Source organism: Stegostoma tigrinum, chromosome 8, assembly GCF_030684315.1.
Source record: "Stegostoma tigrinum isolate sSteTig4 chromosome 8, sSteTig4.hap1, whole genome shotgun sequence".
In the NCBI taxonomy this organism is placed as follows: domain Eukaryota; kingdom Metazoa; phylum Chordata; class Chondrichthyes; order Orectolobiformes; family Stegostomatidae; genus Stegostoma; species Stegostoma tigrinum.
In genome coordinates, this window is record NC_081361.1 from 97,815,427 (window position 1) to 97,841,372 (window position 25,946).

Sequence of the window (25,946 nt, forward strand, 5' to 3'; positions counted from 1 at the left end):
AATCTGAAATAGAAACACAAAGTGTTAGAGAAACCCAGCAGGTCTGCCTACATCTGTGGACAGGAAAACCAGTTTGGCGTTTCATTAAGTCTCTCCAGAGAGGCTGCCAGACCTGCTGAGTTTGTACTTTCCATTTTTGTTTCTTACCTTGTTATTCTTTTATGGCACAAAAGTCTAAGAACTTGCACAAAAGTCTAAGAACTTTGCAATATGTTTTCATCAAATACCTTGTTCCTGTTTGCAGGGCCCAGTATTCCATGAGCCTTAGCATGTTATGATACTTTATTTTCTACAATTTCTTTATCCACTTAAACATCGTCTAGATATCTTGTCATGACTGTCCAATTAATAATTCTGAAGTCTTCCACAAAATGTAATTATTTTTGAGCTTTAGTTTCACTTTGAACGACTTGATGACTGTTGCTCAAGAACTGACGCTTTCAGGTTGCTAATTGATTCTGAAGGCCTACTTACTGTTAAAGCTAATCCAAGCACCTGCACTGTTCTGCTTCACCCTCTTAAAGAAGTTAGTACTAATCGTATCTGGTAAATTATTCATTAAGTTCACCTTACTTGAAATAGTTCAGACTTTAATCTTGCCTTACTGCCTTGATTAACCCTTAAGAAAGCATAATAATACAAAAGTATGGAAGAATAATATTCCTTTCTACAAGGTGTGGGCACAGCCTTAAAATTAGAGGGGGTAAATTTAAAACTGAAATGAGACGGCATTTCTTCAGCCAGTGTGTGGTGGGCTTGTGGAATTTATTGCCACGGAGTGCAGTGGAGGCCAGGACGTTGGATGCCTTCAAGGCAGAGATCGACAAATTCTTGATCTCACTAGGAATCAAGGGCTATGGGGACCGTGCAGGGAAGTGGAGTTGAAATGCCCATCAGCCATGATTTAAATGGCGGAGTGGACTTGATGGGCCGAATGACCTTACTTCCACTCCTATGTCTTATGGTCTTATGGTGTCAATCTGTTAAAATGATTCATTGTGGGAGTCGGTTTGCTGTATTACTAAACTAACTTGTCCTCAGTTTGGGTGTGACTAGCTGTTTATTGTTCATGTATCCTAACTGGTTTATAAAATACCTTGCTTCACTGTGTTTCAGGACAACTCTAACTTGTATATGGTGATGGAGTATGTGCCAGGTGGTGAAATGTTTTCACATCTTAGAAGAATCGGAAGATTCAGGTAAGGTTTACATTTATCCGTTGAGCCACTTGATTATTTCATGAATTGGATGCAGCTGTCATGGGGTATGGTTGTTAAATTTCCTGATGGCCACAAAAGTAGGAAAGTAAGTTAGAAAGACATAAAGAGGCTGCAAAGGGATGTAGGTTATGAGTGAGCAAAGATGTAACAAATGGAATATAATACAGGAAGATGTGGAGTTCTCCATTTTGGCAGGAAGAATGGAAAAGAAGTGTGTTATCTAAGTCATGAGAGATTGTAGAGCTTAGATGCAGAAGGACCTAGTTGCTCTGGGGTATTTATCGTAAAAAGGTTAGAATGCAGGTGCAGTAAGTAAATAAGTAAGCCAATAGAATAGTATTACTTATTGCAAGGGGAATTGAATACAAAAGTAGAGAATTGCTTTGTTATAAAGGCATTGGTGAGACCACATCTGGGATAGTGAGAGGTATTGGCCTCCTTTATATAAGGAGAGTTCTAAATGCAGTGAAAGGACTTCAGGGAAGGATTACAAGACTAACCTAGAATGGGCTAGTTGTATAGTCTATAACATAGAAATCAGGCCTTTCAGCCCAACTTCCCCATACCATCTAGTTTTCACAATTTTAACTAGTCCCATTTACCTGTGTTTTGGTCCAGATCCCTCCATTCCATTCCAATCCCATCCGTAAGTCATAGGATCAGAAATTAGGGAATTCAGCCCATCAAGACTGCCCTGCCATTCAATCACGGCTGATAAGTTTCTTAACCTCATCCTCCCCTTTTCTCCCTGTAACCCTTGATCTCCTTGACAATCAAGAACCTATCTACTTCTGTCTTAAATATTGTCAATGACCTGGCCTCCACAGCCTTCTGTGGCAGTGAATTCCATGGATTCACCACTCTGGCTGAAGAAGGTTCTTTTGTGTCCTAGCCTCTTCTACCAGTAGAAACATTATCTCAACATCCACTCTGTCCAGGCCTTTCCGTATTCAGTAGGTTTGATTAGATCCCCCCTCATACTTCTAAACTCCATCGAGGAGAGACCCAGAGTCCTCAAACATTCCTCTTAAGCTTTTCATTCCTGGGACCATTCTTGTGAACCTCCTCTGAACCCCCTCCAGTCCCAGTACATCTTTCTTGAGATATGGGGCCCAAAACTGTGCACAATACTCCAAATGTGGCCTGACCAAGACCTTATAAAGCCTGAGAAGTACATCCCTGCTTTTATATTCAAGTCTTCTCAAAATAAATGTCAAAGTTGCTTTTTCTTTCCTAACTAACATGCAAGTTTACCTTGAGAGAATCCTGGACTAGAGCTCTCAAGTCTTTTTGCACTTCAGACTTCTGAATTTTCTCCCCATTTAGAAAATAGTCTGTGCTTCTATTCTTCTTAACAAAGTGCATGACCTCACACTTTCCCACGTTGCACTCCATCTACCACTTGTTTGCCCACATTCCTAATCTGTGCAAACCCTTCTGTAGCTTCCCCACCTCCTCAATACTACCTGCCCCTCTACCTATCTTATGTATCGTCTGCAAACCTAGCCAGCATGCCCTCAGTTCCTTCATCTAGATCATTAATGTACAAAGTGAGAAGTTGTGGTCCCAACACTGACCCTTGGGGAACACCACTAGTCACTGGGTGCCATCCTGAGAAAGATCCTTTTAACTCCACTCTCTGCCAGTCTTCTTTCTGTGCTAGCTGCCTGCAACACCATGGGCCCTTATCTTACTCAACAGCCTCCTGTGAGGCACTGAATCAAAGGCCTTCTGGAAGTCCAGGTAGATGATAACCATTGGCACTCCTTGGTCTAACCTACTCGTTCCTCAAAGAATTCTGACAGATTTGACAGGGCTGACCTCCCCTTGATTACCATGTACTTCCAAGTATTCAGAAATCCCATCCTTCACAGTGGGCTCTAAAATCTGACACATGACTGAGGTTAAGCTAATCAACCTTTCATTTTCAGTCTTTTGCCTTACTCCCATTTTACCAGGGGTGATACTTTAGTGATTTTCTAGTCCTCTATACCTGTTTAAATGTTTCTTAGATTATAAAATTGTACTTTGCTTCCACCACTACCTCTGGTACCTGTTACAGACACTCACCACCTGCATGAAAAAATTGTCCCTGTGAATCCTTTTGACCCCCTAACCTTAAACCTATGCCATTTAGTTTTAAACTCCTCCCTCATGGAGAAAAATTGTCAACTACCTACCTTATCTGTGCCCGTCATGATTTTATAGACCTCTATCAGGTCACCCCTCAGTCTCCTACACTCTGGGCGGGTGAGGGTGAATTCACAGCCTATCCAGCCTTCTGTATAATTCAAACCTTCTGGTCCCGGTAGTATCACAGTAAATCTTTACTGCACTCTTTTTGTAGTTTTTAATATCCTTTTCAATGTGGAACTGGAACCAGAACTGCACGTAGTACTCCAAATCTGGCCTCACCAACGTCTTGTACAGCTACAACAAGGCATTGCAACTTATTTACTCAGTGCTTTGACCGATGAAAGAAAGCATGCTGAAAGCCTTCACTGCTGTGTCTATCTGTGATTCCATTTTCAAGGAGCTATGAACCTGTACCTGTAGATCTCTGTTCTATAACACTGCCCAAGCCCTACCATTGACTGTGTAAGCCTTGCTATGGCTTGCCTTACCAAAATGCAACACCTTGCGTTTATTTAAATTAAACTCTGCCGTTCCTCAGCCCACTGCCTCCAGTTGATCAAGATTTCACTGCATTCCCAGATAACCACCGTCACTGTCCATTATACCATCAATCTTGGTATCATCTACAAACCTATGAACCATACCTCCTAAAATTTCATCCAAATCATTTATATAAATGTTACCTTATAAGGAAAAGTTTAACAGGCTAGATTTGCACCTGTTGGAGTTGAGAAGAGCAAGAGGCAATGTGATCGAAGGGTCTTAACAAGGTGGATGAGAAGAACCTGTTTCCCTTGTGGGACAATCTAGAACAACAGGCCACTATTTCAAAATAAGATTTCAGCAATTTAAGACACAAATAGGGTGAATTTCTTTTCAATGTTGAGTCTTTGGAGTACTGTTCTTCAAAGTCAGCGGAAGTAGTCCTTGAACATTTTTAAGGCAGAAGTAGTTAGATTATTGATAAGATGAGAAATGTTGTTGGGGGCAGGTATGAACTGGGGGAAAATCCCCTCCTCCTTTTGCGTGACATCGCACATCTCACTTGCAGCATCAATAATTTGTCTTGTGTTAATCTGATATTGTATTGATATATTTTAGTATTTGAATCTGTGAAGTTTAATTTGTATATTTTCATTACCAGCTCTGATTAGCAATCTAAATAAGAAAAGCCTGTTAATTGAAGTTTGTGTGTCTAAACTATTGAAGTAGATTTTAGTATACTTTCATTAAAAAAATTGCTTTTAATGTACTGATTTCAAAAACAAATTATTCGTCAATTAAAACCTGACAGGTTAGTTTCTCCTTTTGGAGAGTACAGTCTTTTCTCCTAAACGTTGAGATGAATTAATTTGGCTGTGTTTTGAGGCTCTACATACAGTGCTTAGGAAAATTATGGGGTGAATTAGTGTGCTATTATCCACTACATTACCTTTGTAAGTACTGAGTCCATAAGTGCTGGTAGTATTTCCCAAGTATTCGTGGTGCAAATACCATCTATTGAATTTCTTGGAGGCACTATATCTATCATTTACAAGGCCAGTATAGAATGAACGAGAGCAAAAGCGTCCTGTTTGCACTGGATCATTTAATGTCAAACACCGAAATCCTGGTAGTTAAAAGAATGAGGTACAAAAAGAAATGCCTCCCCACTGAACATTTCATTAAGACTTCGAAGGTTAAGAAAAAAAAGGCAAGAACTTAAATTGGCCCCCAGAGTCAGCCCTTGCTTTGTAAAGTAGGGTCCAAACACCTTGTAACTGTTCTCAAATGATGACACACTCAGCAGGGAGAATTATCAGTGTTTGCCCAGTGGGCACTTAAGTTCTTAAAATATAACCCTCCATAGTAATTATTCCTGAAGGGGCATTCACATGAATAACCTATCTATCCAAGCTGAAGAACTGTAACTTGCAAAACTTGTCAATTTTGTGAAGGTGGCAAATGTGTGTAAATTCTTTCTTTTCGCACCAATATACAATTCTTTGAAAAATCTTTTAAGGTGTTATGTCTTTGCATGGTCAGCAGATAAGTCGAAATTTGCAACTCTTTTGGTTAGTTAACTTTTTAATGTAGTAACTGATTGCAAGTGTTTTGGTCATTATGGAACTAGTAATATGCTGTATGTTTTGGTATTAGCCTGTTAATTGTATTGTTAGTTTTTGGTTAAATTCATTACTGAATGCTATAATTTAAGCTTTTCTTTATAGTGAACCTCATGCACGGTTTTATGCAGCTCAGATAGTCCTGACCTTTGAGTACCTCCATTCACTAGACCTCATCTACAGAGACCTGAAGCCTGAAAACCTTTTAATTGACCAACAAGGGTATATCCAGGTATGGTGTTTGTACCAAGGAATGATCTTTGCCAATTTTAAGTTTCAAATAAATTCCAAGAATTTCAGTTATCTTGGATAATCATCTGCACTTTAATACACTTCAAAAATGAGGAAAGAAATTTTGCATCCAGGCTTGCCATTTAGCGTTTTACGTAATTGCAAATTAATAAAATAAAAATAAAAGTTAATTTAATGTATTTAATTACAGTGTCACTATGTCTCACTGTAGCAGCCTCTGAATTTCCTTCCTCCAACCTTCTGAAGAATGTTTTTTATTAAAACCTGTCATTGTGCAGTTTATTAAATCGATTCATTTGAGAATGTGTGACAGCTCTGTTGCGATATTTGCTGACTCTAAAGTAAAATCGTGAACCTGACTTGTGATTTGAACTTTTGGTCTTTTTGATTTAAGTTTTTATATATATATGTGTGTGTGTGTGTATATATATATACGCCTATATATTATATAGAAAAATCGTTTAATTTTTCAGGGACATCAGTCTGTGATCAGTTGATAATGAATCTGTGTTGGAGTTGGGAGAGAAATTATGTATACATTGTGATAGACAACTGTTTGCATATAGTTTTCAAATACAAGTGTTAAAAAGCTTCAAGATTAGACATAACTTTGGTCACCCTTTGATGTTTTGACAAACAATATGTACAGGCTCAAGATTCTAACATGTACATTTGTATCTGTATCTGCCGAATGGGAGATCCACTGCTTGTTTCTCCATGTCTCAAACTCTTGCACTTTCCTCTTCAGTTGCTATCTTATTTGATTTCAATTATCAACATGACTCAGGAAATGATACTTGTGGTGTTTTCTGGTTGTCTTGTTTATGTGCTTAAAGGAAGCTAACAAGAACTTTACATTACCCATCCTCCATTTGTAATCAGCCATTATATTCCAATAGCTCTCCCATCATCATGAAGAATTTTTACTTCATTTCAGCCATTGCCCTGGGCACTGGAACCCTTTCCTGAGGCTGGGACACTTCGAGAGGTCAGGGATGATCCTCAATACTGATCGATTTAAACATGATTTCTACAAACCAATGGCCAGATTATATACTTCACAGTGTTGAAATAAGTTTGCCCAATTATGTAGAAAGAAGATTTTAATATTAGAACACCGAAAGGATCTGATGTGCATCCTTGGAACTTGTGTCATAGAGCTGTCGAGATTTACAGATGGTCCTTTGGCCCATCACGTTCACACTATTTCCAATCCCATTTTCCAGCACTTAGAACATAGAACATAGAACAGTACAGCACAGAACAGGCCCTTCAGCCCACAATGTTGTGCCGACCATTGATCCTCATGTATGCACCCTCAAATTTCTGTGACCATATACATGTCCAGCAGTCTCTTAAATGACCCCAATGACCTTGCTTCCACAACTGCTGCTGGCAACGCATTCCATGCTCTCTCAACTCTCTGCGTAAAGAACCTGCCTCTGACATCCCCTCTATACTTTCCACCAACCAGCTTAAAACTATGACCCCTCATGCTAGCCATTTCTGCCCTGGGAAATAGTCTCTGGCTATCAACTCTATCTATGCCTCTCATTATCTTGTATACCTCAATTAGGTCCCCTCTCCTCCTCCTTTTCTCCAATGAAAAGAGACCGAGCTCAGTCAACCTCTCTTCATAAGATAAGCCCTCCAGTCCAGGCAGCATCCTGGTAAACCTCCTCTGAACCCTCTCCAAAGCATCCACATCTTTCCTATAATAGGGCGCCCAGAACTGGACGCAGTATTCCAAGTGCGGTCTAACCCAAGTTTTATAGAGCTGCAACAAGATCTCACGACTCTTAAACTCAATCCCCCTGTTAATGAAAGCCAAAACACCATATGCTTTCTTAACAACCCTGTCCACTTGGGTGGCCATTTTAAGGGATCTATGTATCTGCACACCAAGATCCCTCTGTTCCTCCACGCTGCCAAGAATCCTATCCTTAATCCTGTACTCAGCTTTCAAATTCGACCTTCCAAAATGCATCACCTCGCATTTATCCAGGTTGAACTCCATCTGCCACCTCTCAGCCCATCTCTGCATCCTGTCAATGTCCCGCTGCAGCCTACAACAGCTCTCTACACTGCCAACGACACCTCCGACCTTTGTGTCGTCTGCAAACTTGCTGACCCATCCTTCAATTCCCTCGTCCAAGTCATTAATAAAAATTACAAACAGTAGAGGCCCAAGGACAGAGCCCTGTGGAACTCCACTCACCACTGACTTCCAGGCAGAATATTTTCCTTCTACTACCACTCGCTGTCTTCTGTTGGCCAGCCAATTCTGTATCCAAGCAGCTAAGTTCCCCTGTATCCCATTCCTCCTGACCTTCTGAATGAGCCTACCATGGGGAACCTTATCAAATGCCTTACTGAAGTCCATATACACCACATCCACAGCTCGACCCTCATCAACCTTTCTAGTCACATCCTCAAAAAACTCGATAAGGTTTGTAAGGCATGACCTACCCCTCACAAAGCCGTGTTGACTGTATTTGATCAAGCCATGCTCTTCCAGATGGTCATAAATCTTTTCCCTCAGAATCCTTTCTAACACCTTGCAGACGACAGACGTGAGACTTACCGGTCTATAGTTGCCGGGGATTTCCCTATTTCCTTTCTTGAAGAGAGGAATTACATTTGCCTCTCTCCAGTCCTCAGGTACGACTCCAGTGGAGAGCGAGGATGCAAAGATCTTCGCAAGTGGCGAAGCAATTGCATTTCTCGCTTCCCAAAGCAGCCGAGGACAAATCTGATCCGGGCCTGGCGACTTGTCAATCTTAATGTTTGACAAAATTTTCAGCACATCAGCTTCGTCTATCTCTATCCATTCCAGCATGCACATCTGCTCTTCAAAGGTTTCATTCACTACAAAGTTCGTTTCTTTCGTAAAGACAGAAGCAAAAAACTCATTTAGGGCTTCCCCTACCTCCTCAGGCTCCACACACAAGTTCCCTATGCTATCCCTGATCGGCCCTACTCTTTCTTTGACCATTCTCTTATTCCTCACTTGCCCCATAGCCTTGAATGCCTTGGCATTGCAAGTGTACATTTAAATACTAAAATGATATGAGGGTTTCTGCCTCTACCACCCTTACATGCAGTGAGTTCCAGGTTCCCACCATCCTCTGGGTGAAAAAGTTTAGACTCCCATCTCCTTTAAACCTTCTGCCAGTTACCTTAAATCCATACCCTCTACTATTGTATTACTGTACTTGGTTTCCATTTCTAGATCTTCATGTTACCGATTTTTTACATTACAGCTTTAATTTAGTCTGTGGCTTCTATCCTGAGCAAAAGCTAATTGCTACAATTATCTCAGCGGTAAAGTGAAACTGCCATTATCTGATTTTTGCTATGTTGCTGTGCACAACAAAACCATGTCTAAATCTCAATTTTATACAGACATCTAAGATGCTGTCCAGGGAATGTGTTCTGTGCTCCAATTTCTCCCCTTCATTTCCTGGACCCTTTGTTTCCTGAATGAACTGGTTCATGCCAGGTTACAATTCCACAATTTTTACCAAATGCTTTGCAAGTCGATAAGCACATGAATAAGAAATGTTTGGAGGGGTATGGGTCAAGAGCAGGCAAGTGGGACTAGTTTTGTTTGGGATTATGTTCAGCATGGACTGATTGGACCAAAGGGTCTGTTTCCATGCTGTATGACTCTCTAAACCCCACTGCCTGTTTTGCTGCATATTGTGTGTGTATGGCTGTGGGTGTGGGATACTCGTGTTTGTAGTACTGAACTAGTCATCCACAGCTGAGAATTTAATTGCCACCGTGGCAGATATGGAAATCAAATTCCCATTAAATATGTGTCTGTTATTGAGATAATGGGAACTGCAGATGCTGGAGATTCCAAGATAATAAAATGTGAGGCTGGATGAACACAGCAGGCCAAGCAGCATCTCAGGAGCACAAAAGCTGACGTTTCGGGCCGAGACCCTTCATCAGAGAGGGGGATGGGGGGAGGGAACTGGAATAAATAAGGATAGAGGGGGAGGCAGACCGAAGATGGAGAGAAAAGAAGATAGGTGGAGAGGAGCGTATAGGTGGGGAGGTAGGGAGGGGATAGGTCAGTCCAGGGAAGACGGACAGGTCAAGGAGGTGGGATGAGGTTAGTAGGTAGATGGGGGTGTGGCTTGGGGTGGGAGGAAGGGATGGGTGAGAGGAAGAACAGGTTAGGGAGGCAGAGACAGGTTGGACTGGTTTTGGGATGCAGTGGGTGGAGGGGAAGAGCTGGGCTGGTTGTGTGGTGCAGTGGGGGGAGGGGACGAACTGGGCTGGTTTAGGGATGTGGTGGGGGAAGGGGAGATTTTGAAACTGGTGAAGTCCACATTGATACGATTAGGCTGCAGGGTTCCCAGGCGGAATATGAGTTGCTGTTCCTGCAACCTTCGGGTGGCATCATTATGGCACTGCAGGAGGCCCATGATGGACATGTCATCTAAAGAATGGGAGGGGGAGTGGAAATGGTTTGCGACTGGGAGGTGCAGTTGTTTGTTGCGAACTGAGCGGAGGTGTTCTGCAAAGCGGTCTCCAAGCCTCCGCTTGGTTTCCCCAATGTAGAGGAGGCCACACCGGGTACAGTGAATGCAGTATACCACATTGGCAGATGTGCAGGTGAACCTCTGCTTAATGTGGAATGTCATCTTGGGGCCTGGGATAGGGGTGAGGGAGGTGGTGTAGGGGCAAGGGTAGCATTTCGTGCGGTTGCAGGGGAAGGTGCTGGGTGTGGTGGGGTTGGAGGGCAGTGTGGAGCGAACAAGGGAGTCACGGAGAGAGTGGTCTCTCCGGAAAGCAGACAGGGGTGGGGATGGAAAAATGTCTTGAGTGGTGGGGTCGGATTGTAGATGGCGGAAGTGTCGGAGGATGATGCGTTGTATCCGGAGGTTGGTGGGGTGGTGTGTGAGAACAAGGGGGATCCTCTTTGGGCGGTTGTGGCGGGGGTGGGGTGTGAGGGATGTGTTGCGGGAAATACGGGAGACGCGTTCAAGGGCGTTCTCGATCACTGTGGGGGTAAAGTTGCGGTCCTTGAAGAACTTGGACATCTGGGACGTGCGGGAGTGGAATGTCTTGTCGTGGGAGCAGATGCGGCGGAGGCGGAGGAATTGGGAATAGGGGATGGAATTTTTGCAGGAGGGTGGGTGGGAGGAGGTGTATTCTAGGTAACTGTGGGAGTCGGTGGGCTTGAAATGGACATCAGTTACAAGCTGGTTGCCTGAGATGGAGACTGAGAGGTCCAGGAAGGTGAAGGATGTGCTGGAGATGGCCCAGGTGAACTGAAGGTTGGGGTGGAAGGTGTTGGTGCAGTGGATGAACTGTTCGAGCTCCTCTGGGGAGCAAGAGGTGGCGCCGATACAGTCATCAATGTACCGGACGAAGAGGTGGGGTTTGGGGCCTGCGTAGGTGCGGAAGAGGGACTGTTCCACGTAACCTACAAAGAGGCAGGCATAGTTGGGGCCCATGTGGGTGCCCATGGCCACCCCCTTAGTCTGTAGGAAGTGGGAGGAGTCAAAAGAGAAGTTGTTGAGGGTGAGGACGAGTTCAGCTAGGCGGATGAGGGTGTCGGTGGAGGGGGACTGGTCGGGCCTGCGGGACAGGAAGAAGCGGAGGGCCTTGAGGCCATCTGCATGTGGAATGCAGGTGTATAGGGACTGGACGTCCATGGTGAAGGTGAGGTGTTGGGGGCCAGGGAATTGGAAGTCCTGGAAGAAGTGGAGGGCGTGGGTGGTGTCACGGACGTAGGTAGGGAGTTCCTGGACCAAAGGGGAGAAAATGGAGTCCAGATAGGTGGAGATGAGTTTGGTGGGGCAGGAGCAGGCTGAGACGATGGGTCGACCAGGGCAGGCAGGTTTGTGGATTTTGGGAAGGAGATAGAAACGGGCCGTGCGGGGTTGGGGAACAATGAGGTTGGAGGCTGTGGGTGGGAGATGCCCTGAGGTGATGAGGTCATGAATGGTGTTGGAGATGATGGTTTGGTGCTCGGGTGTGGGGTCATGATCGAGGGGGCGGTAGGAGGTGGTGTCGGAGAGTTGGCGTCTGGCCTCGGCGATGTAGAGGTCAGTGCGCCATACTACCACTGCGCCACCCTTGTGTGCGGGTTTGATGGTGAGGTTGGGGTTGAAGCGGAGGGCTGCCCGTTCTGCAGGGGAGAGGTTGGCGTGGGTGAGAGGGGTGGAGAGGTTGAGGCGGTTAATGTCTCGACGGCAGTTAGAGATGAAGAGGTCGAGGGAGGGTAGGAGGCCTGGGGGTGGCGTCCAGGAGGAGGACTTGTGTTGGAAACGGGTGAAGGGGTCAGTGGAGGGAGGGTTGGGCTCCCAGTTGAAGAAGTAGGCATGGAGGCGTAGGCGGCGGAAAAACTGTTCTATGTCCGACCGTGACTGGTATTCGTTGATGTGTGGTTGTAAGGGGACAAAGGTGAGCCCCTTACTAAGGACTGACCGTTCGTCCTCAGTCAGTGGGAGGTCTGGGAGGATGTTGAAGATGCGGCAGGGCTCAGTGTGGCTGTCTCCTCTGGGGTTGCTGGCTGTGGACGTTGTGGGCGGAGCGATGAGGTCGTCGGCCGTGGGCGGGGTTCCGCCGGCGTCGGCCATGGGCGGGGTTCCGCCGGCGTCGGCCGTGGTTCACGCATGTTTCTTGGTGCCTTCAGGCTAAGTCTGACTCGACCTGCCAGCAGGATCAAAAAAAAGTTGTTGAATAGCAGGATCTTTGAATATTGTAAAAACGTTTTGCATGATTGTCTGTTCTTGTATCTCTTAAACCTTCTCTAAAGTGGCACCTGCTCAAAGAATCTTATTTTACTGCCTCCACGCCTACTTCTTTAACGGGAAACCTAACCCTCCCATCACTGACCCCTTCTCCCACCTCCAACACAAGCCCTCCTTCTGGACACCACCCCCAGGCCGCCTCCTCTCCCTCAACCTCTTCATCTCCAACTGCCGTCGAGACCTTAACCACCTCAACCTCTCCACCCCTCTCACCCACTCCAGCCTATCCCCTGCAGAACGGCAGCCCTCTGCTCCAACCCCAACCTCCCCATCAAACCCGCAGACAAGGGCGGCACAGTTGTAGTATGGCGCACTGATGTTTACATTGCTGAGGCCAGACGCCAACTCTCTGACACCACCTTCTACCGTCCCCTTGATCATGACCCTACCCCCAAACACCAAACCATCATCTCCCAAATCATCCATGACCTCATCACCTCAGGTGACCTCCCACGCACAGCCTCCAATCTCAATGTTCCCCAACCCCGCACGGCCCACTTCTGTCTCCTTCCCAAAATCCACAAACTCGCCGGCCCTGGTCGACCCATTGTCTCCACCTGCTCCTGCCCCTGCCCCACTGAACTCATCTCCTCCTATCTGGACTCCATTTTCTCCCCCTTGGTCCAGGAACTCGCTACCTACGTCCGTGACACCACCCTTGCCCTCCACCTCCTCCAGAACTTCCAATTCCCTGGTCCCCAGAATGTCATTTTCAGCATGGATGTCCAGACCCTATACATCTGCATTCCCCCTGCAGATGGCCTTAAGGCCCTCCACTTCTTCCTGTCCCACAGACCCAACCAGTCCCCCTCCTCCGACACCCTCATCCGCCGAGCCGACCTCGTCCTCACCCTCAACAACTTCTCTTTCGATTCCTCCCACTTCCTACAGACTAAGGGGGTGGCCATGGGTACCCGCATGGGCCCCAGCTATGCCTGCCTCTTTGTAGGTTACGTGGAACAGTCCCTCTTCCGCACCTACACTGGCCCCAAACCCCACCTCTTCCTCCATTACATTGATGACTGTATTGGTGCCACCTCATGCTCCCAAGAGGAGCTTGAACAGTTCATCCATTTTACCAACACCTTCCACCCCAACCTCAAGTTCACCTGGACAATTTCCAACTCATCCCTTACCTTCCTGGACGTTTCTGTCTCCATCTCAGGCAACCATCTACAAACCAATGTCCTTTTCAAGCCCACCTCCTCCCACCCACCTTTCTGCAACAATTCCATCCCCTGTTCCTAATTCCTTCGCCTCTGCTGTATCTGCTCCCAGGATGAGGCATGCCACCCCCGCACATCCCAGATGCCGTCATTCTTCAAGGGCTGCAACCACTCCTACTCCTCTCTTCTCTTTCCCCCCCCCCCCCCCCCCCCCCCCCCCGCCCCCCCAAAGGTGGTCGAGAATGCCCTCTACCATCTCACCCGCATTTCCCACACCTCATCCCTCACACCCCGCCCCCGCAATAACTGCCCCAAGAGAATCCCCTTAGTCCTGTCATACCACCCTACCAACCTCCGGATTCAACGCATCATCCTCCAACACTTCCGAATCCGACCCCACCACCAAAGATTTTTCCCACCCCACCCTTGTCTGCCTTCCAGAGAGACCACTCTCTCTGCAACTCCCTTGTCCGCTCTACACTCCCCTCCAACCCCACCACACCCGGCACTTTCCCCTGCACACACAGGAAGTGCTAAACCTGCCCCCACACCACCTCCCTCACCCCCATCCCAGGCCCAAGGTGACTTCCCAAATCAAGCAGAGGTTCACCTGCACATCTGCCAATGTGGTATACTGCATCCACTGTACCCGGTGTGGCTTCCTCTACATTGGGGAAACCAAGCGAAGGCTTGGGGACCGCTTTGCAGAACACCTCTGCTTGGTTCGCAATAAACAACTGCACCTCCCAGTCGCGAACCATTTCCACTCCCCCTCCCACTCCTTAGACGACATGTCCATCCTGGGCCTCCTGCAGTGCCATAATGATGCCACCCGAAGGTTGCAGGAACAGCAACTCATATTCCACTTGGGAACCCTGCAGCCCAATGGTATCAATGTGAATTTCACCAGTTTCAAAATCTCCCCTCCCCCCACTGCATCCCAAAACCAGTCCAGCTCATCCCAGCCTGCCTAACCTGTTCTCCCTCTCACCTATTCCCTCCGCCCACCCCAAGCCGCACCTCCCCTTCCTACCTACTAACCTCATCCCGCCCCCTTGACCTGTCCGTCCCCCCCGGACTGACCTATCCCCTCCCTACCTCCCCACCCATACTCTCCTGTCCACCTATCTTCTCCTCTATCCATCTTCAGTCCACCTCCCCCTCTCTCTCTATTTATTTCAGAATCCTCTTCCCATTCCCCTTTTCTGATGAAGGGTCTAGGCCCAAATCATCAGCTTTTGTGCTCTTTTTTTGGCCTGCTGTGTTCATCCAGCTCCACACTTTGTTATTTTATTTTAAAACAATTGTTGGGAAAACCCACCTGGCTCACTAATGTCCTTCAGGGAAGGAGACTACCAGCCTTACCTGGTCTGGTATACATGCAACTTCAGACCCACAACAATGTGGTTGACTCTTGACCGCCGTCTAGGCAGTTAGGAATGGGTAATAAATGTTGACACATCCAATGATATCTTTGTCTCTTGAATGAATTTTAAAAATGAAGGCATTTAATAGATCATCTTTTATAGGTCACAGATTTTGGTTTCGCAAAAAGGGTAAAGGGAAGAACTTGGACACTTTGTGGAACCCCAGAATATTTAGCTCCAGAGATTATTCTCAGCAAGGTAAGCCTGAGACAGCAATGGGCCTCTTAACCCCTCAAGAAACCTTCCTTACAGTCTTGGCGTTGGAATTTTATTGCATTGGTGTTGTATTCAACAAGCAATTCTGTATGAGGCACCTGAACACATTTCTGAGAGATGTGACGTGGCGTAATGTAAATTCAAGTTTTCCTTTTAAAAGCTTCCCTTCATCTTGACATGTTTCCTTCCCCTGTAATTTGCCATAACTTAAACAGGAAACTGGCACAGTGTAATCAAAGTTGAACTTCCAAAGTGTTTATCTTTCTAGGGGAAATTGTATTGGTGTTGCAGACCAAGTTGTTTGTGTTTTAATACTAAAATGTGCTTGTATTTTCATTTTGTAGGGCTACAACAAAGCAGTGGATTGGTGGGCATTGGGAGTTCTCATCTATGAAATGGCAGCTGGGTACCCTCCATTCTTTGCAGACCAGCCTATACAGATCTATGAAAAGATTGTGTCTGGAAAGGTGAAGTGTGATAAATTTAACAAATGTATTCAAGATTGCACACTTTGTAAAATACCAACAGTTCTACCTTTTGTGTTTTGTTGGTTTGGTGCAAATTTGTCTTTGGGTATCAGTGTGTCACCTCATTTTTTTTATTGTCTCGCTGCACAATACCAGTTGTTAACCTGCAGAAGTGTTCTCTTATTCCCTCCAGTGGTTGAATGGGTACACTGCAGTGGATGCAACAATGGCTTAAAAAGATATCTTGAGTCCTAAATAGCTATTCACTAATTTCTGCTGGAAAGTGCTCACACAAAGGAGGCTTCTTGCTCCTCTCAGACGCCAGTGATTTACTTGTCATCACTCGCTGTCCTGGATTACAAATGGAAGGGGAGGGGGTAAATAAAGGTTTACTTGCCCATGTTCTGTCTCTGCCTCCCCATCCCAAAATCTGCCAGTTGCTTCACCCATCTCCCCTAATCTTCTAAGATCAGTAAATTCATCTTGAAATGGCTTCTTTCAGAAGTTGGTGTTTATGGGACAATAATTGAGCTCACAAAATCCTGAGAAGTTTCTCAACTGTGAGACTTACTTGGGAAAAATATTGTCTTCTATTCTCTGGGTCCCCCTTCAAAAATTGTTTTGAGGACATGGAGTGTAATTTTACAGAGTATTGGGATCAATTGAGGGTCAGCTTAGCTCAGTTAGAAGCGCTGTCACCCAAGTTAATGGGATCAAATTCCATGACATAACATAGTGACCTCACTGAGTATCTGGAGCATTGTCTCCATTGTATTCTTTCAAACAAACTGTAATCTTGCAAACAAACTGCAAAACCAAGTTTTTTTTTCGCTGTTCCGATGGATATAAAATCCAGGGCACTATTTAAAGATACACAAAAAGTTCTTCCAGTGTCCTGGCCTAGCATTCACCCTTCAACAGACCCTATCTAAATAGATTAATTTGTCATTTGCTGGATGTTCGTCTATGCTTGGTGCTAACTGACATGTTTTTCCATAAAGACATTAAATTCACCATCTGCATGTCATTCATTGGATGGCATCTTTTGACAGTGATTCAGTCATTGTATCCATGCTGATTCTCTGCAAATGCAGTTCCCTGTTTTGCCACTTCCCCTTTCTTTCCCTGTGGCTTTGTCATTTTTATTTCAAGATAATGGTGCAACTTCCTTCCGAATACTGTGATTGATTCTGTCTCGGCTCTCTCAGTGCATTCCGAATCCCAACCCCTCGCTGTGGAGAAATGTTTTCCACATGGTTGGACCGAAAGGGTCTGTTTCTGTGCTGTACACAGAGTAGGAAGGGCGTGGAATGCCCTGCCTGCAACAGCATTGGACTTGTCAACTTTAGGGGCATTTAAATGGCCATTGGATAGACATACGGATGATAATGGAATAGTGTGGGTTATTCCACTACACTAGGGCTTCAAATTGGCTTCACAGGTCGGCGCAACATCGAGGACCGAAGGGCCTGTACTGTGCTGTAATGTTCTATGTTCACCTTTGTTTCTCAATCCTCTGAAAACAGGAACAAAATTCTCTATTTACTTAGTTCCAGACCCCTCAGGATTTTGAACATGCTGTCAAGTCTCCTCACAACCACCTCTTCTCGAGCAAGAACAGCCACAGTTCCCCAAAGCTATCTAAGTGATTTTTCTAATTCTTGGAAATATTCCCCGATTTTGTTTTTGCTGTACCATGTCTAAGCTCCTCCCATCTTTTCTAAGAGAGAGAGCCCCAGAGCTGGACTCAGGACAGTAGTCCAGTTGAGATTGAACCCCTATTATAGCACAGAATGAGCTGTGTATATGTTTGTATTTTATGACCGACTAAAACAGAAATTGTCGGAGAAACTCAACAAGAAACTTAACTCAACAGCTGCTAGATTTCAGAGTTTCTCCAGAATTTCTGCTCTTTGTTTCACATCTCAAGCATTCATAATTTTGTTTGATTTTTATATCCTCTTGTCCTCTTTAATAAAACCTTGCTGTATACTTTATTAACTGCTATTTCAATGTGTTCTGTTGCCTTCAACAATTTTTGTACACCTTCCCCTACTCGCTGTGCTTGCACATCCTTGTGTATGTTGCCCCTCCATTTTCTTCCTAAAAGATAAATAATTTCACATCTCTGCATTACGCTTCAACACTAACCATCTCACATTCACAGTACTTCCAAGTTTAGTGTTACCTGCAAGTTTTGTCATTCTGCCCTATGCGCCAAGGTCTGCATCATTAATATGCATATACCCTTGGTCATTTATATGCGTGTACCAGAGAGCGCAGAGTCCTAACACTGACTACTGAGAAATTCTTCAATGAACCGTCCTTCAGTACAACAAAGAATTGTTCAGAGATAATGGGAACTGCAGATGCTGGAGATTCCAAGATAATAAAATGTGAGGCTGGATGAACACAGCAGGCCAAGCAGCATCTCAGGAGCACAAAAGCTGACATTTCGGGCCTAGACCCTTCATCAGAGAGGGAGATGGGGGGAGGGAACTGGAATAAATAGGGAGAGAGGGGGAGGCGGACCGAAGATGGAGAGTAAAGAAGATAGGTGGAGAGAGTGTAGGTGGGGAGGTAGGGAGGGGATAGATCAGTCCAGGGAAGACGGACAGGTCAAGGAGGTGGGATGAGGTTAGTAGGTAGCTGGGGGTGCGGCTTGGGGTGGGAGGAAGGGATGGGTGAGAGGAAGAACAGGTTAGGGAGGCAGAGACAGGTTGGACTGGTTTTGGGATGCAGTGGGTGGGGGGGAAGAGCTGGGCTGGTTGTGTGGTGCAGTGGGGGGAGGGGATGAACTGGGCTGGTTTAGGGATGCAGTAGGGGAAGGGGAGATTTTGAAACTGGTGAAGTCCACATTGATACCATATGGCTGCAGGGATCCCAGGCGGAATATGACTTGCTGTTCCTGCAACCTTCGGGTGGCATCATTGTGGCAGTGCAGGAGGCCCATGATGGACATGTCATCAAGAGAATGGGAGGGGGAGTGGAAATGGTTTGCGACTGGGAGGTGCAGTTGTTTGTTGCAAACTGAGCGGAGGTGTTCTGCAAAGCGGTCCCCAAGCCTCCGCTTGGTTTCCCCAATGTAGAGGAAGCCGCACCGGGTACAGTGGATGCAGTATACCACATTGGCAGATGTGCAGGTGAACCCCTGCTTAATGTGGAATGTCATCTTGGGGCCTGGGATGGGGGTGAGGGAGGAGGTGTGGGGACAAGTGTAGCATTTCCTGCGGTTGCAGGGGAAGGTGCCGGGTGTGGTGGGGTTGGAGGGCAGTGTGGAGCGAACAAGGGAGTCACGGAGAGAGTGGTCTCTCCGGAAAGCAGACAGGGGAGGGGATGGAAAAATGTCTTGGGTGGTGGGGTCGGATTGTAAATGGCGGAAGTGTCGGAGGATAATGCGTTGTATCCGGAGGTTGGTAGGGTGGTGTGTGAGAACGAGGGGGATCCTCTTGGGGCGGTTGTGGCGGGGGCGGGGTGTGAGGGATGTGTCGCGGGAAATGCGGGAGATGCGGTCAAGGGCGTTCTCGATCACCGTGGGGGGAAAGTTGCGGTCCTTAAAGAACTTGGACATCTGGGATGTGTGGGAGTGGAATGTCTTATCGTGGGAGCAGATGCGGCGGAGGCGGAGGAATTGGGAATAGGGGATGGAATTTTTGCAGGAGGCCACCTGACTCCCACAGCTACCTAGAATACACCTCCTCCCACCCACCCTCCTGCAAAAATTCCATCCCCTATTCCCAATTCCTCCGCCTCCGCCGCATCTGCTCCCACGATAAGACATTCCACTCCCGCACATCCCAGATGTCCAAGTTCTTTAAGGACCGCAACTTTCCCCCCACGGTGATCGAGAACGCCCTTGACCGCGTCTCCCGCATTTCCCGCGACACATCCCTCACACCCCGCCCCCGCCACAACCGCCCCAAGAGGATCCCCCTCGTTCTCACACACCACCCTACCAACCTCCGGATACAACGCATTATCCTCCGACACTTCCGCCATTTACAATCCGACCCCACCACCCAAGACATTTTTCCATCCCCTCCCCTGTCTGCTTTCCGGAGAGACCACTCCCTCCGTGACTCCCTTGTTCGCTCCACACTGCCCTCCAACCCCACCACACCCGGCACCTTCCCCTGCAACCGCAGGAAATGCTACACTTGTCCCCACACCTCCTCCCTCACCCCCATCCCAGGCCCCAAGATGACATTCCACATTAAGCAGGGGTTCACCTGCACATCTGCCAATGTGGTATACTGCATCCACTGTACCCGGTGCGGCTTCCTCTACATTGGGGAAACCAAGCGGAGGCTTGGGGACCGCTTTGCAGAACACCTCCGCTCAGTTTGCAACAAACAACTGCACCTCCCAGTCGCAAACCATTTCCACTCCCCCTCCCATTCTCTTGATGACATGTCCATCATGGGCCTCCTGCACTGCCACAATGATGCCACCCGAAGGTTGCAGGAACAGCAACTCATATTCCGCCTGGGAACCCTGCAGCCATATGGTATCAATGTGGACTTCACCAGTTTCAAAATCTCCCCTTCCCCTACTGCATCCCTAAACCAGCCCAGTTCATCCCCTCCCCCCACTGCACCACACAACCAGCCCAGCTCTTCCCCCCCCACCCACTGCATCCCAAAACCAGTCCAACCTGTCTCTGCCTCCCTAACCTGTTCTTCCTCTCACCCATCCCTTCCTCCCACCCCAAGCCGCACCCCCAGCTACCTACTAACCTCATCCCACCTCCTTGACCTGTCCGTCTTCCCTGGACTGACCTATCCCCTCCCTACCTCCCCACCTATACTCTCTCCACCTATCTTCTTTACTCTCCATCTTCGGTCCGCCTCTCCCCCTCTCTCCCTATTTATTCCAGTTCCCTCTCCCCATCCCCCTCTCTGATGAAGGGTCTAGGCCCGAAACGTCAGCTTTTGTGCTCCTGAGATGCTGCTTGGCCTGCTGTGTTCATCCAGCCTCACATTTTATTATCAAAGAATTGTTCACCATTGCTCTGTTTCCTATCACTGAGCTCATGTTACATTTACATTACTACTGTCGCTAATGTTGCTTGAGCTGTAAATTTGCTATTGTGCGGCACTTTATCAAATGCCTTTATGAAGTCCATGTACACCACACCAGCAACATTGCTATCATCAACCCCCTCTCTTAGCTTATCAAAAATTGCAAACAAATCAGTTAATCACAAATTGCCCTTAATACTTGCCAGTTTCTTTAATTAATTCACATTTGCCCAAATACTAATCATTTGTCAACAAATAATGCTTTGAAACATACAGAAAACCTGGAATCTGAATTCCACTAAACAACAGAACGCTGTTACCTGCAATTTAGTGTGGTTTTACACTGTCATGCCACAGTCTGATTTATTTCATCATTTATTTCTGATTTATTGTTTCATCACTGATGCTGGAAGTCTCTGCTTCTACCATTTGAATAGAGATCATGAAGGCACCCCCAGGACTAATCTTTTGCATACAGGGACAAGGCAAGGTTGTTTCACCTCCTAAAGATTCAAACGTCTTTTTTAAAAAGAAAGACTAAGTTCCCGCTGAATTTTTCTGCTGTGAATGAGCGTTACAGTTTCTTTCACAGTGAAAATTGCATTGTAGCTGGTCACCTAAAGTTCTGAGGAATGCATTGAGATGCGCTCTTTAAAATCTCATCATTTCTGTTCTCAAAAGACTAACTGACGTGCTTCCTTTACTCAGGTACGGTTCCCTTCTCACTTCAGTTCAGACCTGAAAGACCTGTTGCGAAATTTGCTTCAGGTAGATCTGACCAAACGATATGGGAACCTCAAAAACGGTGTGAATGACATTAAGAACCACAAATGGTTTGCCACTACAGACTGGATTGCCATTTATCAGAGGAAGGTAGGTGCTTTGTCCCGAGCTTTCTAAAAATAAAAGTTTTCAAGTGGTTTACTACATTCGTAAATCCAGCAGAAGGTTGGGCCAAGAATGTGATTTGTACATTAATTCTTTCACCTTCCCAATCCCTGAAGCCTGCAAGTTTATTTGCTTCAAGTGCCTATGCAGTTTCCATTTAAAATTATTCATCACCTCCATTTCAACCACCCTCAAGAGCAATGGGTGTCAGGTCATAGAGTCATAGTTATACAGTGCAAAAACTGATCTTTCATCCCAACTCGTCCAGATAGCCTAAATAAATCTACTTCCATTTGGCCCATAGCTGTCTAAATCTTTCTTATTACCGTACCTGTTCAGATGCCTTTCAAACATTGCAATTGTACCAGCCTCCTCCACTTTCTGTGATAGCTTGTTCTGTACATGCATCACTGCCTTCTTGAAAAAGGTGCTCCTTCGCTCCCTTTTAAGTCTTTCCCCTCTTGCCTTAAACTTCTACCCTCCAGTTTTGGACTCACCTACCGTGGGGAAAAGACCTTGGCTAACCACACCATCCACGCCTTTCCCAATCATCTTATCCTCTGTAATGTTGCCCCTCAGCCTCCAACGCTCCAAGGGAAAAAGCCTCAGTCCGTCCAGTGATAACACAGCGTGGAGCTGGAAGAATACAGCAGGCCAGGCAGCATCAGAAGAGCAGCAAAGTTGATATTTCTGCTTGGGGACCCTTCTTCAGAAATGGGGACGGGGAAAGGAGCTCCATCTCTGATGCTCTGCTGACTCCAGCATCTGCAGTTCTTACTATCTCCCAGTCTATCCAGCCTGTCCTTATAACTCAAACCCTCCAATCCTGGCAACATCATTGTGAATCTTTTCTGAACCCTTTCAAGTTTAACAACATCTTTCCTATAGCAGAGAGACCAAAATTGAATGCAATATTCCAAAAATGGTCTCACCAGTGTCACATACAACTACAACATGACATCCCAACCCCTATACTCAATGCACTAACCAGTAAAGACAAGGATACTAACCTTGCCCTCACCGCCCTGTCTACCTGTGACTCCACTTTCAAGGAACTATGTACCTGAACTCCCCAGGGTCCTACCATAAGCTCTATAAGGCTTGTCCTGTTTTGCCTTAGCAAAATGCAACACTTCACATTTAGTGAAATTACACTCGATTTGCCACTCCTCAGCCCAAGCTGCAATTGAGTCAGATGAAAGGAGCTGCAACTTCATCCCACCCTCAGAAGTCAGGCACCTGCAAACTGAGTTGTTCATTTGCACAACACCATGCACATTCTTAAGTTCCCTTAACTAATGCTGTCTTTGTTCTTTCCATTTGTGGCTGTAAACATTGCAGTTGGTGAGTGGCTTCGTTTGGTGTTTGCTTTTCAGTTTGGTAGATGAAGAAAACTTGCTTGGTGACTGCAGTGGGTTTGTGTGCCTCTGTAGAACTGTTGTTCCAGAGCTGCTATTCCAGTGACCTTTATCTATCTCATCCTGTTATATTTTGATATTGTTTTCAGGTGGAAGCTCCATTCATACCAAAGTGCAGAGGCCCAGGCGACACCAGCAATTTTGATGATTATGAAGAAGAGGACATCCGTGTCTCTTTAACTGAAAAATGTGCTAAAGAATTTGCCGATTTTTAGAGAGAAAGAGACCGTCAGGGCTTGTATTGGGATCTTTGCACTCTGCTAACAGATGGGGTGGAGCGGAAACCATCTTATTCGTCGAAACAATTACTTAGTTTCTTCATTCCACAAGGCTGAGGTCCTTCTTGCCATGATTCATGTGTGCAGTTAGCACAGCCCTCATACACAGGCACATTTACGCAAAGCACTACCTGTGCTACGACACAAAAACTAGACCACTTTCTTATTGTTTCCTTCCTTCCTTCCTTCCTTTGTTCTCCAGCAGTTGCCTTTGTGTCATGTAGTTTGTTTTTTTTTCCCCCCCCTTTGAAAATGGCAATTTGCAGAGAGTGAAACATTTTGTTTAAGTGTAAAGTTAGAGCAAGTGTTTCAGGATTTTTTTTTGCACTTGGTGTGACTTAGCCCAAAGTGAAAGCTGAACGTTGCTTCTAGTGTTCGCAGCCACAATTCCTGTCTGTCATGTCTGAGAGGTCACAGTTGTAGAACACCTTACCTTGTAGAAGTTAAGAAGCAGACTCCTAGAACCTAGACAGCATTTTTGACAATTTTTTTTGGAAGTAGTATTTGTTCTCTGTGTATTTATAAATAGACTGAACAAAAGCAAGTTCTCCTGGAAATGACCAAAATAAGGTAGAATTGATTGGATGATTGGAGCAGGGTATGCAGAGCCTGTGCCTTGAATACTCCTGTACTATCAAATTCAGCTGCCCTTCCCAATTATTTTCATATTCATCTGGGCAAGATCCAGGCCTAACATTCACCGGATGCTGCAGTCTGCTGAACATCATCTGAGTAAAGCTGCCAGCAGGTAATCTTCAGACTAGCTTTGTCTCCCTATCATTCATAACTGTGTTGCGTCAGCATGTCAAAGCGTAGTCAGTTGTTGGGGTAACCATCCTACACAACTCAAATTTCATTGTGTTCGTATTAGACGATGGACAGTGGAAAGAGGGATTCGTGTTACAGGTGGTATGCTTCGAAAGGAAGAAAAATAGCGGCATCGGATACTATCAGGGAATGGAGACGTGAAATTGTTTTAATCAGAATGATTTGACATCAGAAATCCTAAAAGGGCAACATAAATGGTTTTATGCACGGATTCAGTCGTTAGCTGTATACGGTATAGTGAGCAAATGCACTATTTGAGCATGCAGTGGGGCTGCAGTCGTCCATTTTTGTTTTAAGATGCTGCAAAAGTGAAGAAGGTCACTGCCAGGATTGTGTTTGATTCTGAGGCACAGTGTCATGATGCTGAAATAATATCTGGGCAAATGCTAAAGGTTAATCACTCCATAATTAGCTTTACAGACTAATAATTTTTAGTGCTTTGGTACATGCATTGCAAAATACTTAACACAGGTAACAACTGCCATGTTTCCACTATACCATTTTTTATATATATGTTTGTCTCCCTGGGAACAGAATTTAAGAGTTTGTAGGTGTTAAGCTCAGCTACTAGGTAGATGCATTGTCATATAATGACATAATCTGTTGCTACAGGAAAGGGCTAGTGCTTTCACATCCTAGTTGAAGCACTTATCCTCATGTATTTCAGTGTTGCTAAATCATGGGTTGTAGATTCAGTGGATCTGTACACGCTAAGTTTTTTTTAAACCAATTCATTTTAACCAGATTAGTTTTATTTGTACACTTACAGCACACAATTCTGATCTTTTTCTCTCGCACATATATATATATATATATATATATATATATGTATGTATATGAAATAAACCTCTAACAGTTTAAATTGAAATGGTTTCTTATGTACAGAAGCAGGTTGAATTCAGATTGGTTCAGATAAATACAGGAAAGGAAAGCAATGAATTTTAATAAACCAACTTGATTTGGCATAGAACCAGTGTATTTGCTTGAGTTAGCAGTAAGGAAACATTGACACAATGTCCTCTTAACCTGAAGGGAACTCACGGAAGTAAGGCCTTTGTAGACATTTGCATTACCAGTATGAGCTGTAATATCAAACATTCTGTTTGTCGTCTTGGCTGTCAAAACATTTGCACAACAATGTCCATTATGAGGCTGACATCGACAGCAGTTTTTTTTCATCCACCCGTATTTACCTGTATGTGCAAGGGAAGTATAAGATACTTTGCTGTAGCAGATTTTATGTAACTAAAGAAATGTAAGGTCACATTAATAAATTTCAAAGTTCCTTTGTATGAAAATGTTAAAAATCTTTTTGTATTTCATTTAGACTGAGGACATGCTGTTGTATGCTAGCTGTATGCGATAAATTCTACAGTAACTTTGTTGTCGTTTATGGATTTAAAGGTTTTAATAAATGCTGAAGATCACATTTCTGACTGGCTTATATGTTATTAAAGCTTGGGCAATCAGATGCTGTGTTTGTAGTGTTCCAGCCATTGGGAGCCTGTGTTTGTGAGAAGAAGTCTAAAATCAGAATGGTTTTTATTTGTTAAGACTCTGTGTTCTTTTCCAGGGAGCACGTTAATTTCTTTTCTGTAATGGATCGGTTTTGATCAGCATTATGTGGATGCCTAGTGACGCCTGTTTTACATCAGTTTCTATTTGCTAATCGTATTTTTTTAAAGTAAGAATTGGTTCTAGCACTGTTTGTGGATAATGCAGAGAAAATAGCAATGAGAGAGCGTAGG

General features: G+C 45.3%; 1 protein-coding gene across 3 annotated transcripts in view; it reads left to right on the forward strand.

Moving 5' to 3' along the window:
• The window catches only part of prkacba (protein kinase, cAMP-dependent, catalytic, beta a), a 155,787-nt gene extending 130,160 nt beyond the window's left edge, over window positions 1-25,627 (forward strand). For all 3 annotated transcript variants that reach the window (XM_048539149.2, XM_048539147.2, XM_048539146.2), the window contains exons 5-10: window positions 1,117-1,199; window positions 5,567-5,693; window positions 15,185-15,280; window positions 15,643-15,765; window positions 21,495-21,659; window positions 23,182-25,627. In XM_048539149.2, the coding sequence (XP_048395106.1) occupies window positions 1,117-1,199; window positions 5,567-5,693; window positions 15,185-15,280; window positions 15,643-15,765; window positions 21,495-21,659; window positions 23,182-23,307 (720 nt within the window). In that variant the 3' untranslated portion in view covers window positions 23,308-25,627. The remainder of the gene's footprint in view (window positions 1-1,116; window positions 1,200-5,566; window positions 5,694-15,184; window positions 15,281-15,642; window positions 15,766-21,494; window positions 21,660-23,181) is intronic.
• Window positions 25,628-25,946: the final 319 nt, after the last annotated feature.